Genomic DNA, 17,089 nt, shown 5'->3' with positions numbered 1-17,089 from the left:
TCTCCAGCAAATCCCCACCCCCCACCAAAAAAAAAAAAAAAAGCTACATAGCAACAAAACCAATTAAGAATGTAAAGAGAATCTACAGAATGGGGATATCTTCTCTAGCTACTCTTCTGACAGATTTAAGGTCCAGAATATATAAAGAACTCAAAACAACAACAACAAAAACGCCAAATAAACTAATAAATGAGCAAATGGTCTTAATGTCCAACATCACTAGCAATTAGGGAAATGCAAATTAAAGCTATACTGATATTTCACCTCACACCACTCAGAATGGCAGTCATCAAGAATACAAATAATAAAAGCTGGCTGGAGAGGATGTGGAGAACGTGAACACTTTTTGCACTATTGTTGGGATGTAAATCAGTACATGCACTATGGAAATCAGTCTGGAAGTTTCTCAAAGGGTTAGGAATGGAATCACCATATGATCCAGCTCTATCACTCTTTAGTATTTATCCTAAAGAATTAGAGTCCTCATACTCCATGATACATGTGTACTCATGTTTATAGCAGCATAATTCACAATAGCCAAATTATGGATGAATGAATAGAGAAAATGTGACATATGCACACAATGGAGTTTTGTTCATCCATAAAGAAAAATGAAGTCATTTGCAGGAAAGTGGGTGGAACTAGAGACCATTATGGTAACAGAAATAAGTCAAACTCACAAGGTCAAGGCTTGTATGTTTCCTATGTGAAAGCTAGAGAGGAAAAAGGAAAAGCAAGATTGGGGAAATATGCAGATCAAAGGGCGTTCAGTAGAATAAAGAGACTGGGGGAGGGGAAGAGGAGGGAATGAGGAAATACTGGGGAATGGTATTGGTTAATTTATATTTGTGTTTATGTAAGAGCATGTAAAAAAAAACCCCACCATTTTGCACAGCTATAATTCACCAATAAGAATATGAAAAATCTTTTTCAATACATTTTTCTGCATTTATGTGGATTATATGATTTTTATACACCCACAAAGGCACACGCAGCATATATATATTGAGTCAGCAGTGCCTACTAAGGACTCCGGGTTTGTCAGGCTACCTGTAGTATAGGGACATTACCTACAGTTTAAATCAGTGGGTACAAATGAGTTGAGTTTGTGGTGTCTCCATACAGCAAGCCAGAAGCACATCCCTCCTCCTGGTTTTGAGAAGCGCCCCCATTATTGGCCCCTACCCTGTTTATACTAGGCTCTTTGCAAACCTTGTTCCCCCCGCACTTCACAACCTGCGTGCCCGGAGGGGTGGCGCATGCCTGTAACCCCAGCCGGTGGGGAGGCTGAGGCAGGAGGACTGCGAGTTCAAACTCGCCCTCAGCAACTCAGGGAGGCACTTAGCAACTCAGCAAGACCCTATCTTTAAATAAAATGCAAAATAGGGCTGGGGATGTGGGTCACTGGTCGAGTGCCCTTGAGTTATATCCCCGGTACCAAAAAAAAGAGAAAGAAATATAAAAAAGGTCGGGGATGTGGCTCAGTGGTTGCGCACCTCTGGGTTCAATCCTCAGTACAAAAAAAAAAATAAAAGAACTTTAATGTCTCTTCCCTAACTGCGCTTCTCCTCTCATCCATGATTTTCTCCATTCTTCTAAGTTTTAACAATCGCAAGGAAATGAGAAAATTCCCGCGTTGTCGCGCAAGCACCGCCCACTGATGGGAGACTTCCGGGTCCGCCCCCGGAGGCGTCCCACTTCCGCTGACGCCAGAGGTTAAAGGCAACCGGCAGCATGTCGGCTGGCGCTCCCTTTGAGCGGTTGCCGAGCGGAGCGTCCGTGTGACAGAAGCTGGGCGCAGGAGGCTGAAAGGAGCCTAGTCTATTGGCGGAGCCCGGTCTGGGTGCCCAGGGTGTCCCGGACGCGGGGCGTGACTGTCGAGGCTGGGGCTAGGCTCCCGAGACCGGTAATGCCCCGTAGCCCCCGGGGAAGCCGGGAAGCCCAGCCCCGCGGGCCGCTGCATGCCATCGACCGGTGCGGAGCCCTTCAGAATGAACAGGAAGAAAGGAGACAAGGGCTTTGAAAGCCCAAGGCCATATAAATTATAAGTATCTTTTCATTTCTCCCCCTTTTTTTCTCATTATTTCGTTTGTAATTGTTTGAAACCGACTTGGTGGGCCTTGGAAACGGTGGAAAAGGAGTCCTCTCGCTGTGATGGAAGTGGTCTTTGTAGGGTGATCATTATGAATGGCAGTGTCAATTAGCAGATATAGTTCACCATGCAGATTTAATGAATCTTTTTCTTAAAGTACTAAATTATTTCTGTCTAAAGAAATTTGGTTTTTGTGGCTGTTGCTAGATTTAAAACAAGCAAATCATTCCAGTTTGTAGGGTTTTTAAATGAAAGATTAACGTGTAATTTTTGAATTTATGTGGATTATATGATTTTCATACACACACAAAGGCACACGCATGCTTAGAACATATATTAATACTTGGATAGAGTTTGCTTTCATGTAATAATAGAAATTATTTTATCCTTTTGTATTTTTTAATATACAACCCATCAAGTTGTCTGCATCAACAACATAAATTTCCAGAGGAAGTCTGTTGTGGTAAGTTTTTTCTAAAAATTATAATGAATAATAAGTGTACCTTTCACAGTACTTGAACACTGTATATTCTTTCAGATGATGATGTTTTAAGACTAGCTAAGAATTAGAATTCAGATCTGTTTGATTCTGAGGTCCTTCTGTACATTTCTCAATCCTTCTCCTCTTTTCTTTTTCCTGATTACAATTTATTTCTTTATTGTGGAATATGAAAGCTTGTATAACCAAGCTTTTTAGAGTTGTGCATGAAATAACAGTAAGCCCATTGTGAGATCTCTTCTGTGAAAAAATTAAGATGAGTGGACTCACTTTAGTTAGCTTCTAATATGCCACTTCTTTTGTTTTCTGATCCTTGGCTGACCTAGTTTAGGTGGTATTGCTTTTTAGTGAAGTTTCAAATATAATATTTGAGATATGATCAAGATTTGTAAAGATTCTAAACATTTCATTAAGTTCATCTATTCTTTTGTGGTATTTATTTTTTTGGGGGGAGGATGGGTACTGGGGGTTGAACTCAGGGCAGTTGACCACTAAGCCACATCCACAGCCCTATTTTTTGTTATTTAGAGAGAAGATCTCATGGAGTTGCTTAATGCCTTGTGGTTGCTGAAGTGGGCTTTGAACTCTTTGAACAGTTATCCTCCTTCCTCAGCCTCTCCAGCCTCTGGGGTTACAGGCCTGCACCACCACTCCTGGCCATTTGTGGTGTTTCTTTTGCAGTGTTCCTCACACATTATTATTTACTTTGTATCTTGTGGTAGAATACTTTAGGTGTATAATCTTGTATGAATTGTGTAGGAAAGGTATGAAAATTTGGAGCCTGTATAACAGGTTACTATAGTAGTCTGGTGGGGAAATGGTGACACCCTCAAGAATGATAGCATTTATGAGAATGGAATAGAAGGAGTTGACATGGTTGATTGAATTACAGTGAACATGTATGGTAGAAATTTTTTCTAAATTGTATGTGTATTAACTAATTGAATCTTCACCAGAATCTCATGAAGTAGATAATATTTTAATCGTAACTATAAGTGAGGTAGCTGAAAGAATAGAGGTTAGATAACTTTCCTAAAGGAAAGTAGAAGAATAAAATATTAATATATCAATGAAGCTTCTGCTTACCTGCATCCTGGCAGAGAGGAACTTTTGGTATCAGCATTTTTCCAATCTTTTTTGGCACTAATCTGCAATTCCCCAGTGTTGTCTAGTTGCTTTGGTTTACTATATTGTAGTAAAGAAATAGTCTGTCCAGTGGTCTCTACTTACCCTTACCATAATAGCCCTTACTCCATTTTATAGGTATCCAATAAGGATATTTGCCAACTACTAAATAAAATATATACTATATGTTATAGTTTCTGTGTGATTGACTTTGTCTGTAACACCACTTATTATTTGACCTCTAAAAACTTAGTCTGACTATCGTAATGTTTCAGGACTTTAGTATTCACGTCAGATCAGAACCAAGATATAATAACTCAAGGAAGATTTGGAAATTTTCTTTTCTCCAGAACGAATCAGTACCTGGCAATTCGGCTACAGGCCATTCTGGGGTAGTCTTAGAAGATAAACTCTAGAGGCTGTGTGACCTCTCATCAAACTCACTCAAAGGACTCTCTTCTGGAACTGTGAACTGGCTGAGGTCTAGGAACTGAATAAGAGGTCATAAATTCCTCCTTTTGCACCTTGAGTCAAGTTTTTGCCTATTAGACCTATACTTTTTATATTATTGAGAAACATCATAAACTACGTTTAGTTTTCATTCTTCTAGACCCAGTAATCATTGGCCTTAGATTCCCTGTGAATCAAAAACTCTTTTTAAGCTGGGTGCAGTGGCATATACCTGTAATCCTAGTACTGAGTCTGAGGAAGGAGGATTATTTGAACCTGGGAGGTTGAAACGAGCCTGGGCAACATGGCAAGACTGTCTCAAAAAAACCAAACCAAAATGACAACAAAAACCTCCCTCTTTACCCTGTCTGTTTCTATGGTATATTATGTGCCTACTTTTCTGTGAGGTGTTTTTTTGTGTTTGTTTTTGATGCCAGGGTTTGAACCCAGAGGCACTTTACAGTTGAGCCACATCCCATTCCTTTTTGTTTTTTTATTTGAGATAGGGTCTCACTAAGTTGCCTAGGGCCTCCCTAAGTTGCTGAGGCTGGCTTTTAACTTGGGATCCTCCTGCCTCACCTTTCTAAATTGCTGGGATTACAGGCATGTACCACCATGCCCGTCTTTGTTTGTGAGTTTTCAAGTGTTCATGGGCACAGGGAGAATTTCTACAGAGAGGAAAGATTGTACTTTGAGGCAAAGATAATAAGCAGAGTAATATTTCAGGTAATAATGTGGAGATGAACTCCAGAGGACTAGTAGAAGGATCATTTTAGGGAGAAAAGGAGGAGGAACACAGCAGCAGAGTAGAATTGGTAGTTGGCAGAAAAATGATTGAAGTTAAGGATTCAGGGGGAGCAGTGAAGAAAACCCCAGAAGTACTAGGATGGATTGGGGTGAGAAACTCTTAAACATGTAGGTGATCGAACAGAAGGACTGGGAGAGAAGTAATCATCAGGAATAGGTGTCTTGTCCTGGATAGTCAAGAATATGATGTCAGGATGGAGCTGTGATGAGGTACCTTTCAGATTGTGATTCCTTTTTTTTTTTTTTTTTTCCCCTTACCCCGGGGATTGAACTCAGATACTTAACCACAGAGTCACATCCCCAGCCCTTTTTTGCTATTTTATTTAGAGGCAGGGTCTCACTGAGTTGCTTAGGGTCTCACTGAGTTGCTAAGGCTGGCTTTGAATTTGTGATCCTTCTGCCTTGGTCTCCCAGGCCATGCACTGGGATTACACTGTGCTGGACTCAGATTGTGATTTTGATTTTTGTCCAGGAATGGAAATGAAAATTGTAGGATCTGGGGTTAAGGAACTTTAAAGTGGTGTTATTGGAAGGATCAGATAAACCTATATTGAAGTCACTTAAAAAATAGCAAAGATATGTTAGGAAGGAGTGTTCAGTGAATGTAGGGGGATTTAATCAATTGTGGAGGATGGTATGCCTGTATTAGTATGATCACAAAAAACAAGAGTAGGAAAAAAAAAGAATATAAACATTTAGGTGTTAAGCAAATACTAAATGCCAACCACAATTTTTTTTTTTTTTTCCTGATGCTAGGGATAGAACCCAGGGCCTCACATATGCTAGGCAAACACTCTGCCCCTGAGCCATACCAATGTCCATTAGCTATTTTAAGTAGGTTTCATGTAGTAAATTGTTCAGTTGTCATAATATCAGTACAAGGTAGTTAATATTATTTTTGTTTCACGGATGAGGAAAATGAGGCACAGAAAAATAGAGTATTCCAAGAGCATAAAATTACTAAATGGTGGAGCTAATACTTGAATATAGGAGTTTACCCCCATAACACATTCATTTAACTATAACACCATTCTCCTGGCTCTTGTAGTGTGTATTGTATAAAATCCTATAAATGGCCTAGAAGTAACAGTGAGAATTTGTATTTTTCCCCAATCTTAATTTATAGTGAGTGAGAGAATAAGTAGTTTATTGTCAATGGGGAGTCAGGAGATATTTCATTTAAGGATAGAAAGTGAAAAGAAGATTTTTGAAAAGATAGAAAACACAGTATGGTTAAGGTGTGAAATGGTCAGAAGAGGTTAAGCAGCAAGAATGAAATAAAAGTATGAGGTTAGAATACTTGGGGAACTTGCATTTATACCAGTGGCCAATGATGACAGGAGGCTTGTAGAGGTTAGGTGGTATCAGGGCATGCTTTCCCTGTCTTCCTGAAATATTCTCTGTCCACTTTTTTGTTATTACTTACCTTACTGTAGGAAGCCAAATCATGTTCTTACCCACCCTTGCTCAAGTACATATTGATGACACTTCCAATTCACTTTTGACATTGTTGTGTTGTTACTACTTGCTGGTTTTCAAATAATTGAAGCTCATTTATTTGGAGTGGTCAATGGATGACTGAATTACTGATTTAAGAAAATATTGGTCTTCCAGCTACAATTGCTCATGGCTTACACTTTTAAACATAAAACCTTCATTAACAATATTTTTGCCTTTGACCTATTTTCTATGTTGCTTCTACATGGATCTGTATAGATGGTCTAATTTAAGAGTGTGTGATTCTCTTTGGGAATAGGGGGCAGAGGGTCTGTATAATTCCAGGCTTTTGAACAATTGGGCTTAAGGTTGTTTCAAAACATATTTAAGGGACTGGGGTTGTGGCTCAGTGGCAGAGTGCTTGCCTAGCATGTGTGAGGTCCATCTATAACTACAAACAAACAAATAAATAAAATATTTAAAGCCTTTGTGCCCAGAGGCATTATGGAATAGTGGGAATCTATTGGGATCATTTAAATGTATCTGTGAGTTCTCCACTTGATAAATTTTTTAAAATTTTATTCATTTATTTGTAAAAAGTTAATTTGTTTTTTGCACTTTTCAATAGCACTTAGCTCTTAGAGCCTCTCTGTAAAAAGCATAAAGTAGCACTTATCTCTCAGAGTTGGTATTAGGAATAGAGAATACATAATGAAAGTATACAGTATAATATCTGTCATAGAGTAGAAGCCATTGTAATCTAGTTCTCCTTGGTGACTGCTTGAGTTTCATTGTAGATATCCCCATTATATCCTCTTAAGTTTTCCTGCTCACTTTTCAGCCCTTAAAATGTTACTATATTATGCCCTCTCATATTTCATGTTTGAGTATATTAGTTTTCAAATAGTGATACTAAAATCACTGGTGATGTACTCCATGTTTCATCTGTCTGTCTTTCCCATTTGATTGAACAAATAAACAAATGGTGAGTGGTCAATTTATTTATCTGTCTGTCATCTCTTAGGTATATGCTTCAGATAGATTGCATACCACACAGCTAACATGGTAGAACTATGGACTACTTGGTAGGAAACTCTTCTGCATTTTGAAGTACCTACATGCCTGAGATTTTCTTTTAGCACTTGCTATTTCACATGTCCTGATTTACCTCCTATAAGCCGGGACTCACACTTGTTGGCTTCAGTAAGACAGGGTTTTATTCCCCGCCTTTTTTTTGCCTCTTTCACTTACCAACCTGTTTGATTCTTTCTGCTCTTTTATTTTCTTCTTCTTATTCTCTGTTTGGGTTGCAATCTATCTAAAAATTGTTGTATTTGAGTGTATTGAATACTTGTATTAACTTAATTTTCACTGATAGTTCATATGAATGATAAGATGGTATAGTATATATAACTCAGACCCCATTCATTCACTAGGACAATCATGTTAAAATTAAGATATTTGTAGAGAATTTGTGTGTATGTAGCTATTTAGGATGTTATTTCTGGAGGGTAGTATGTTTCTAAGTAGTAGAAGTCAAAGGAATATGTTCTAAAACATACCAATCTTTATAATAAAGCTGTTATTCTTTATCTTTTAGGGCTTTGTGGAACTGACTATATTTCCTACAGTTGCAAACTTGAATAGAATAAAGTTGAACAGCAAACAGTGTAGAATCTATCGAGTAAGGATCAATGATTTAGAGGCTGCTTTTATTTATAATGATCCAACCTTAGAAGTTTGTCACAATGAATCAAAACAGTAAGTTGTACACTTTAAAAGTCAACATTTCTGTCAATTTTTTTGCTGTTGTTTTTAATGATTGGATTACTTATTTTTTTCAGATTATTATTAGATTCTGGATTTTTTTTTCCTACTTTGCACATGTATTTCAGGTGGTTTTGTTCTCAGTATTGTATGGTGCCAAGTTTCCTTTCTTCTTACCAAAGAACTTAATTAAATCTTATTAGCCATTTTCCTGTTTTAAATTATTTTTAACTATTTACTTAATAAAAAATAAAAGTGATTTTCAGTGTGTTGGGTGGTCACCATAATTCTTAGGTCAAAGACTAACTTAAAATAGTTTATAGAATATTTTGTCTATTTTAAAATATCATGAAAATATTACGTTTAGGCTGGAGACAGTGGTGTATACCTGTAATTTTAGCTGCTCTGGAGGGATCTGTTCTCAAAAAAGAAAAAGGGCTGTGGACGTAGCTCAGTAGTAGAGAATACCTGGGTTCAAACCCAGTATTGCTCCCCTGAAAACATGTCCATTACTATTATAAATACATTTGAGAGTACTTGTTTTTTCAAAGCTTCAGTAGCATTGTGTCATATCATTTCTGTGATTCTTGGTATTTGGGGGGTAGATACCAAAAGTCATTATATACTCTTAATCAATATGATATTTTAAAAAATTAACCAGTGTAGTGTGTGTAATCTTTTTATTTTTATTTTTTTCTTTCTGGTACTAGTGTTTGAACCCAGGCTGCTCTACCACTGAGCTATATCCTTGGCTCTCTTTTATTTTTTATTTAGAATTGGCTGATCTTAGACTGGTAATTCTCCTGCCTCAACCTCCTGAATGGCTAGGATATATAATTTTTGCCTTAAGGCATCAATCAATTCTTAAATTGTGTTCCCAATTGAGCAACATGAGCATCACCTAGGAACTTGTTAGAACTGTGAACTCCCAAGCATTAACCCAGACCTACTAGAGACTGTGGTCAGCATCTTACAATTTGTGTTCTAATAGGCTTTCTAGGTGATTCTGCTGTAGGCTGTTGCTTGAGAAACACTGCCATAAGGGTTTGGGGACTGTTGAGAAGGGAAACTTAACTTGTGACATATTTAAGATCTCAGTAATCATTGCTTCAGAATCTTTCAAACTCAGAGAGGAGACGTGAAAATGGTGTTGAAAAGTCCAGGGACTCTTGAGTTACTCCTATAACTTCCCATCTCACATAGGTGAGTTCTTAAAATTACATTGTTTTTAACAGTTGCCCTTAAAACTTACATGAAAAGGCTCATTACAAGATTTTCTCTATCCCCTTTTCTTCAGGAGAAAAGAAATCTGCCTTTAGAGTACTAAGTGTTTACCTCTAATGAATGGAAAGGACATCTTCAAAATGAGCTTATAGGGGACTAATTGTTTTGCTAGAGGAAAAACATATCTATCATATTTAGCCTAGAACCCTGCATTTGATGATAGGGTAGGAAGCCAGATACAAAACATATGATTTGCACATATGCTTTACCAATGATTTGTTTCTGATGCTCAGGACTCATAGCAAATAATCTGTTATAGTGCAATGACAGGAACAGTGGATATCCTGTTACATTAAGGAAGCAAACTTTGCTACTTACTTTGATGATACCTCCTAAAATTTTTCTCTAGTGATATTGATGATGGCTTATCCCTTTGTTTTGTTTTGTTTTGTTTTGGTGTTGGGAATTGAACCCAGGGCTGCTTAAATCACTGAGCTACATTCCCTACTCTTTATTTTTTATCTTGAAACAGGCTTGCTAAGTTGCTGAGGCTGGCCTCCAACTTGTGATCCTCCTGTTGCAGGGATTACAGGCATGTGCCACTGCACCTGGCACCTTATCACTTTTAGTATTAAAAATAAAGGAAATGATAAAGGAGAAGCTTTTCAAAGATTATGTTAGGAAATTAGGAAAGATATAGTTTAAATTTTCCTTCCAGCTAGAAGCAGAATTTTATTGGCCATGGTCATTAGTAAATGTTTAACTAGCATCCCCTGCTTTTTTGCCTAACTTCAAAATCTTTACTACTCTTTAAAGAGAGATGATTTTTTTTTCTGATTTTATTATCCCATTACTTGTTTTAAAAAGAATTTGGAATTGGTTTTAGAGTTTTATTAGATAAAAGTTGTAAAAGGTAGATGATGAAATTGGCATAAAAGATAAACAAACGGATGTTGGTAGATACACATTGTTAAGTTACCACAAGATTCTTAGAAGAAAACTGCAGGTTTGGTTCTCATTTCTAGTTGTCATAACAAAGAGGGAAACATATTATTTATGAGACTAAGAAGACACAAGACAGAAACACACCGATTATTCAGAAGAAATATTACTTTTCTTGGCAACTGAATATAAAAAATATCTCTCATGGATCACATTATATTTTTAAAGGAAACTTTGGGATATACAGCTAGTTAACATTTTAGCATGTTCCCAGACACTACGGTTATCTTTCTTGTTTCTAAAATAACTTTTCTTTAATGTACCTATAAAATTTCCATTAAAACTAAAATGAGAATTAACTTGTAGTGGTTTTGAAATTAAAAAATAAAACTTAAAATTCCATGGTAAAATTTGATCTTAATACATTTAAATGTCCTTTTTTAAAAATTTTTTTAGACATTGATGGATCTTTATTTTATTCATATATTTGTATGTGGTGCTGAGAATTGAACCCAGTGCCTCACACATGCTAGGCAAGTGCTCTCCCATTGAGCCACAACCCCAGCCCTAAATGTCTTAATACTCAAAACAAGTAATGTACTATTTTATCACATTTTTTTCTTATTTGTTCTAAAGTTGAGGCAGCAGCTCCTCCCAGTTTTGATAGAATGTGCTCTCAGATTTAGCATCTTTGAACTGTAGAAGGATATGCAGGAAGGAAAATTTCAGATAAGAGATGAAAAGACATGTCTGCTTATTCAACTGTATGCTAATTGACTTGTTAAATTGCCTTTTAGAATTAAAAACCATATTGGTTATGTAACATTTCTACCCCCCCCCCTTTTTTTTGGTTAATTTTTTTCCAGTAAAATAATTTTAGCACTTGGAAATTTTTCCAAATACATTTTTAAAATTTGAATCTTATATGTTATAAAATAGATATAGATATAGTTCGCTTCCAAAGGAGCTGTGGGTCTTTGGTTGTTTTTTTTTTGTTGTTGTTTTTGTGGATGGGTAGCCAGTATGGCTGATATCTGTTGCAAAAATCTGCACCTATAGTTTTAAAAAACAAATGTTCTTTATTCGACAAAGGATTATCATTTTAATTTAATATGGTTTAATAAATAAGAATTGGTTATCCCTTACCTGAAATACTTAGGATCAGAAATGTTTCAGATTTTGGAGTTTTTCAGTTTTGGGGGTATTTACATAGATAGACTTTACTGGTTGACCATCCCTGATGGTCAAAATATTTCACATTTTGGATCTTAGATTTTTGAATTAGGAATCCTTAACCTGTAATAGGTTCTTAGAATTCTTTTGATTCCTTTAATTTACTAGTTTTTTAGTATTCCTTTATAGCATTGTTCCTTTTTAAGCTGTGTTTCCATGAGGAGAGCTGGGAGTTGGAGTTGGTGGTAGTCATAGGGCAAAAATCACAGAATTTTTCTGAAAAGTCAAAAGCCTATAATCTTGCTCTAGTAATTTCTGAGTTCATGAGTTATGAAAGAAGACATTTCATTTCTATACTAAAACCAAACTATCAGAAGATTGTTCCTCATGACTGGCTTCCCAATAGAGTACATTTATGATAACTTACCCATTTTATTTGGACCAGTTTACATTTTCTCAGGAAATGAGATTAAGTAAAAATAATTACCCATTAATAAAGAACAATTAAGCACTCTAATGTGTAATGTTTAAATCTGGATTACTTTTTGACTAAAGGTTATTTTCTTTTATTTTTTTTAACCCAAGGTCTAATGCATGCTAAGCTCACTCTAATACTCAGCTACACCCTTGGCCCTTCATATTTTTATTTTTGAATTTCTCAGATAACTGGGGATAATGGGATAAAAGTTCTGTCGCTATATCTCTCAAATTTCATGTTTTTAAAATTTTATTGAAAAGTCATCGTAATATGTAGATAAAATAGTTTTAAAATGAGATGGTATGCTAAATGTTAGTGAGGATTTGGACTAGTACTTTCATATATTGCTGGTAAGGATATCAATAGTACAACTTTTCTGGAACACAGTTTGGCAGATTCTTAGAAAGTTAAACATGTTTACCATATGCCTCAGCAGTGTCACTCACAAGTATTTTATTTACACTATAGAAATGAAACTTATATTGATACAAAAACCTAAATACAAATGTTCATAGCAGCTCTATTTGTGACAGCCAAAAGCTGAAAATTGCCTAAGTATACTTGAGCTGGTGAAAGGATAAATTAACTGTGGTAGAGTCAGGCATTGTAATGCTATTATTGGTTAAAAGGAACACAATATTGATATGTCTAACAACTTGGCTCGATTTCGAAGACATACTGAATAGCACAAGCCAGTTTCAAAAGGTCACATTCTGTATGATTCCATTTATTTGACACAAGGGGTAGCACTCTTTTAGGGTGATGGCAATGTTTTTTATCATGATTATGGTGGTGGTTACTTATATCTACATGTGTTAAAATTTATAGAACTGTATACCAAAAGGAAAGAAAAAGGTCATTTTTATTGTATGATAATAATGAAAGAAATAGATGATATGTTAAAACACAGTTATTGGCAAGGAATGTAGTTCAGTGGTAGAAAATGTGCTTACCATGTTCAAGGCCCTGAGTTCAATCCCCAGCACCAGAAAAAACAAAGAAAAACCACAGTTCCTGTCTTTAGGTTGCCTCTGAAGTTTTACAGCTTTTATTTTACATGGTTATCATAATAGAAAAATATTTTTAATATATTGAGTAGTCTGTTTACTTTCAGAATGTAGAAAAGTATAGTGACTTTGACATTCCAAAATTAATGAAGAATGTGATGATCATAATAATAGTCATTCAAGAGCCTTCTCGGCACATCAGTCAGTGTGTCAGTTTCATGAGAATAGTCATGTAACAGTGAGCGAAATATATATATGCCATTATCTTGTAGTTTAATAGTTTCTAACATGGTGAGTAGAGCAATAGTTAACTTGGATAAAAAGTATTCTTAGGAGCTATGTAAGAATCTTAATTCTTATGAATTACATTATGCTTAAAAACAATTGGTGTCAAATGAGATCTAAGAAGAATCTTGGTGAAATATGTAACTTAATGTTATTACAAATCATTTTTTCTCCCCTCTTTCTCCAGGAGGAATCTCAATTATTTTTCCAATGCATATGCAGCTGCAGTTAGTGCCGTGGATCCTGATGCAGGAAATGGAGAACTTTGCATTAAGGTTCCATCAGAGCTATGGAAGCACGTTGATGGTAAAGTACCAAGAATATATTTACTACATTAAATTCATGTAAAATTCAGAGATTTGAAAATTAATGATATCTAAATTGTAAATAAATCAGTTTAAATATATAGGAGGAGGAAGAGGAGTTGAAAACTTTGTCTGTCTTTTTTGTGATACTGGGGATTTAACCCAGGGGCACTCAACTACTAAACTTCATCTGTAGCCCTTTTATAAATTTTTTTTATTTTGAGACCGGGTCTTGCCGAGTAGTTGTCCGGGCTAGCCTTGAACTTTGTCGTCTTTCTGCTATTTTAGTATCAGGAGTTATAGGCATGCCACTATCACTGTTGTTTTTTAAATTTAAAATTTTTACTTTAAAAAAAGATGGACAGGACAAATTGTCAAGATTTGAGAGCCTATGCCATATTAAATCATTTTAGAATTATAGCATCTTATAGTAGGATATATGAAAAATAATCTGATTCAGCTTCTTCATTTTATAGAATAATAATCTGAAGTCTACTGAGAGTAAGTGGCCTACTGAATTTCATTTAGCTAATTACTGGTGAAGTCAAAACTGGAACATAGGATTCCTGGTACTTACTCTATATACTTTAGAGCATATTCTTTCTAAATCTTACATTTTCAGCCATTATAATTATTATAAAAAGCTTTTGCCTGCCTTCATTTAGCCTTAAAAAAATTAACTGAGATAAAAAAGACTTTTTGTTTTTGCTTTCTATATGACTGGGGGTGGGAGAATTCAGGGAGGTTATACAATATAGGGACCAGCCATTAAAGTTTATCATTGTTGAAATTATTGTAATATTTGGAGATAAATTGAAGTAAAATTTTTAAAAAATATTAATGAAAGCAATACATGTTTATCAAACATAATGAAAAGCTTAAAAGAAAATGCAAATTCTCGGGTAGTCCTGTTCGTATAAGTCTTTCTTCTGTACTCTCCAAAATCAACTACAGTGAACAATTTTTAGGGAAATTTAAAAGAAGAAAAAATTTGAAAAGAAAATTCGGGATTGGATTGGAAAGGCCTGCATGTGCATTGTGGGAATTTTGAACTTTTTTCTTTGGGCATTATATGTTGTTAGAAATGTTGAGAGGAGGATGTGATATAACCAGAGCAGCAGTATTTTGTGAAAAGCAGTAAGCATCAATTAAACTGATTGGAGTAGGAGCACTGGTAGAGGTAGGCTCTTGGGTTAATATAAGTGGAGAGAGAATAATAGGCCTAACTAAGGTACAGAGTATGGTTTTTAATATAAAATTCAGGCTTTGACTCCCATTTTATATTCAGTATAACTCTTTATATAGATCACTGTTATTTATATATCAACAGATGTGTGTATTTATTTGTTGCAGAGTTAAAGGTTCTGAAGATACACATTAATTTTTCTTTGGATCAGCCAAAAGGAGGTCTTCATTTTGTGGTACCCAGTGTAGAGGGGAGTATGGCAGAGAGAGGTGCTCATGTCTTCTCTTGTGGGTATCAAAATTCCACAAGGTAGATTATAAATTCTTATATATTTCAGTTAATTTTATTTTTCAATTTATTTTATCATGAATGTGCATGTAATATATTCATTTAATGTAAAATGGGAAGTATGAATTTGATTTCCCCAAACATATACCTCTTCCTAGTTATTCCTCCTCAGTCATGTGTCTTTCGTTTTCCTCTTTCTTTTGCAAGTCTGTTGTTCTAAAATAATTATCTTACTTGATTCCTTAACTTTATATGGAAGTTTAAAAAAATGCAGAAAATTACAGAAATTTTAAGTGTAAAGCTCAATAAATTTTCACAAGTGAATGAACCCATTAAATCCATATCTCAAATTAAGATGAAAAACATTACCAGCATCCCAGACACCCCTTGTGCTTGCCTCCATTCATTGTTTCCACAGAGCATTCTGTTTTCCAACTATATTATTTTCTAAAATGCCAATTTAGTTGTTTTTGAATTTGATATAAATGGAGTCATATGTATTATGCTCTTTATATTTGGCTGTTTTTGTTCAAAATTGATAGTGAAATTTACCTACATCTTTGTGTGTAATTGTAGTTCATACATTCATATTCTCTGTAATTTGCTACACGTTACTGGAATGTTTTATAGTAAGTTTACTCTCCTTAGATTATTAACTTCTCTAAGCCCATTTATGTTTCATTACCAAGTACCAACCCTGACACCATAATAAGACCTGACCTAAATTGACAGTCAGATAAATTTTGTATCTTGTTTTATTAGTACTCAGTGTGAAATTATGCAGTATATCACATAATATCAAAAAGCAACTTCCATACCTACAGACTAGATTCTGAATATTAATTATGTTTCATAAAACTTAATTATAAACTTTTTAATTTCTGCAAATGAATGCTACATAAAAAATAACTGATTATACAAGTTAAAATTATTTTTAACTTAAAAATTGGAAAGTAGGAATTGCTTAACTGTTTATCATTTGAACTGGAGTTGCCACACAATATATTTTTTAAATATTGCCAAATGATTTTTGGAAGTTTTTTTTTTTAAATCAGATTCTTTGAAAACACAGAGTAAAAACTTCATCAGTGAAATAAAATATCTTTTTATACATTTTTAGAAATGGTAAAATAACTTACATGTGGAGACAACAATGTAGGATACACTTTCAATATATTTTCTATACTGTCAATCTTTGTTCTAGATTTTGGTTCCCGTGTGTTGATTCATACTCTGAATTATGTACATGGAAATTAGAATTTACAGTAGATGCTGCTATGGTGGCTATATCCAATGGAGATTTGGTAGAGACAGTGTATACCCATGATATGAGGAAGAAGACCTTCCATTATATGCTTACCATTCCTACAGCAGCATCAAACATCTCCTTGGCCATTGGACCTTTTGAAATACTTGTAGATCCGTATATGCATGAGGTAAGTCATAGCTTCTCCCCTCTTGCTCTCTTCTAGCCTTTCACTTCTTGTTAAATGAAGAGTATTAATGAAATAATGTCTTTCTTAACTCATCTTCCAGCTATCAAGAATATCACTAGAGAGAAAATATATATTATTTTTTATTTTTAGAAACTATGTTAATTACATTTTAATGACATGAATTCTTGAGTGAATTCCTCTCAAAAGGAAAGAAATCTTCATGAGTTTGCTGACTAGAATTTGAACCCTGCCTCAGTCTTTTTTTCTCTTTTCTGAATACAATGAAGTGAGAATAAGTCTTGCGCTTAAAATTCTGTTTATTTATTTATTGGTACTGGGGCTCTAATCCAAGGGCACTTTGCCACTGAGGTACATCCCCAACCCTTTTTTATTTTTAGTTTGAGACAAGGTCTCATTAAGTTGCTGAGGCTGGCCTTGAATTTGCAATCCTCCTTGCTCAGCCTCCCAGATTGCTGGGATTGCCAGCGTGTGCCGCTGTGCCTGGCTTGCTTTTTAATTTTGAATATGTGATTTTTCAGATTCCAGAGATGGGACTTGAACACTCATAAACACATGTTAAGGAAAAAG

The 17,089-nt window shown here is 35.2% G+C and overlaps 1 protein-coding gene across 3 annotated transcripts in view; it reads left to right on the top strand.

Moving 5' to 3' along the window:
* The first annotated feature begins 1,714 nt into the window (after positions 1-1,714).
* Positions 1,715-17,089, top strand: part of Taf2 (TATA-box binding protein associated factor 2) — a 74,356-nt gene continuing 58,981 nt past the window's right edge. For 2 of the 3 annotated variants that reach the window (XM_058585703.1, XM_058585702.1), the window contains exons 1-6: positions 1,715-2,045; positions 2,502-2,555; positions 8,011-8,171; positions 13,474-13,592; positions 14,945-15,086; positions 16,270-16,501. In XM_058585703.1, the coding sequence (XP_058441686.1) occupies positions 1,962-2,045; positions 2,502-2,555; positions 8,011-8,171; positions 13,474-13,592; positions 14,945-15,086; positions 16,270-16,501 (792 nt within the window). In that variant the 5' untranslated portion in view covers positions 1,715-1,961. Of the gene's footprint in view, positions 2,556-8,010; positions 8,172-9,290; positions 9,381-13,473; positions 13,593-14,944; positions 15,087-16,269; positions 16,502-17,089 lie in introns of all 3 variants that reach the window. The other variant, XM_046464731.2, reaches the window with a different exon arrangement.

This window comes from Marmota monax, unplaced genomic scaffold, assembly GCF_021218885.2.
Source record: "Marmota monax isolate L192 unplaced genomic scaffold, Marmota_monax_Labrador192_F-V1.1 WCK01_AAM20220418_F8-fsc00003, whole genome shotgun sequence".
In the NCBI taxonomy this organism is placed as follows: domain Eukaryota; kingdom Metazoa; phylum Chordata; class Mammalia; order Rodentia; family Sciuridae; genus Marmota; species Marmota monax.
The sequence above is the reverse complement of the archived record's forward strand: the minus strand, read 5'-3'. Positions and strand labels throughout refer to the sequence as shown.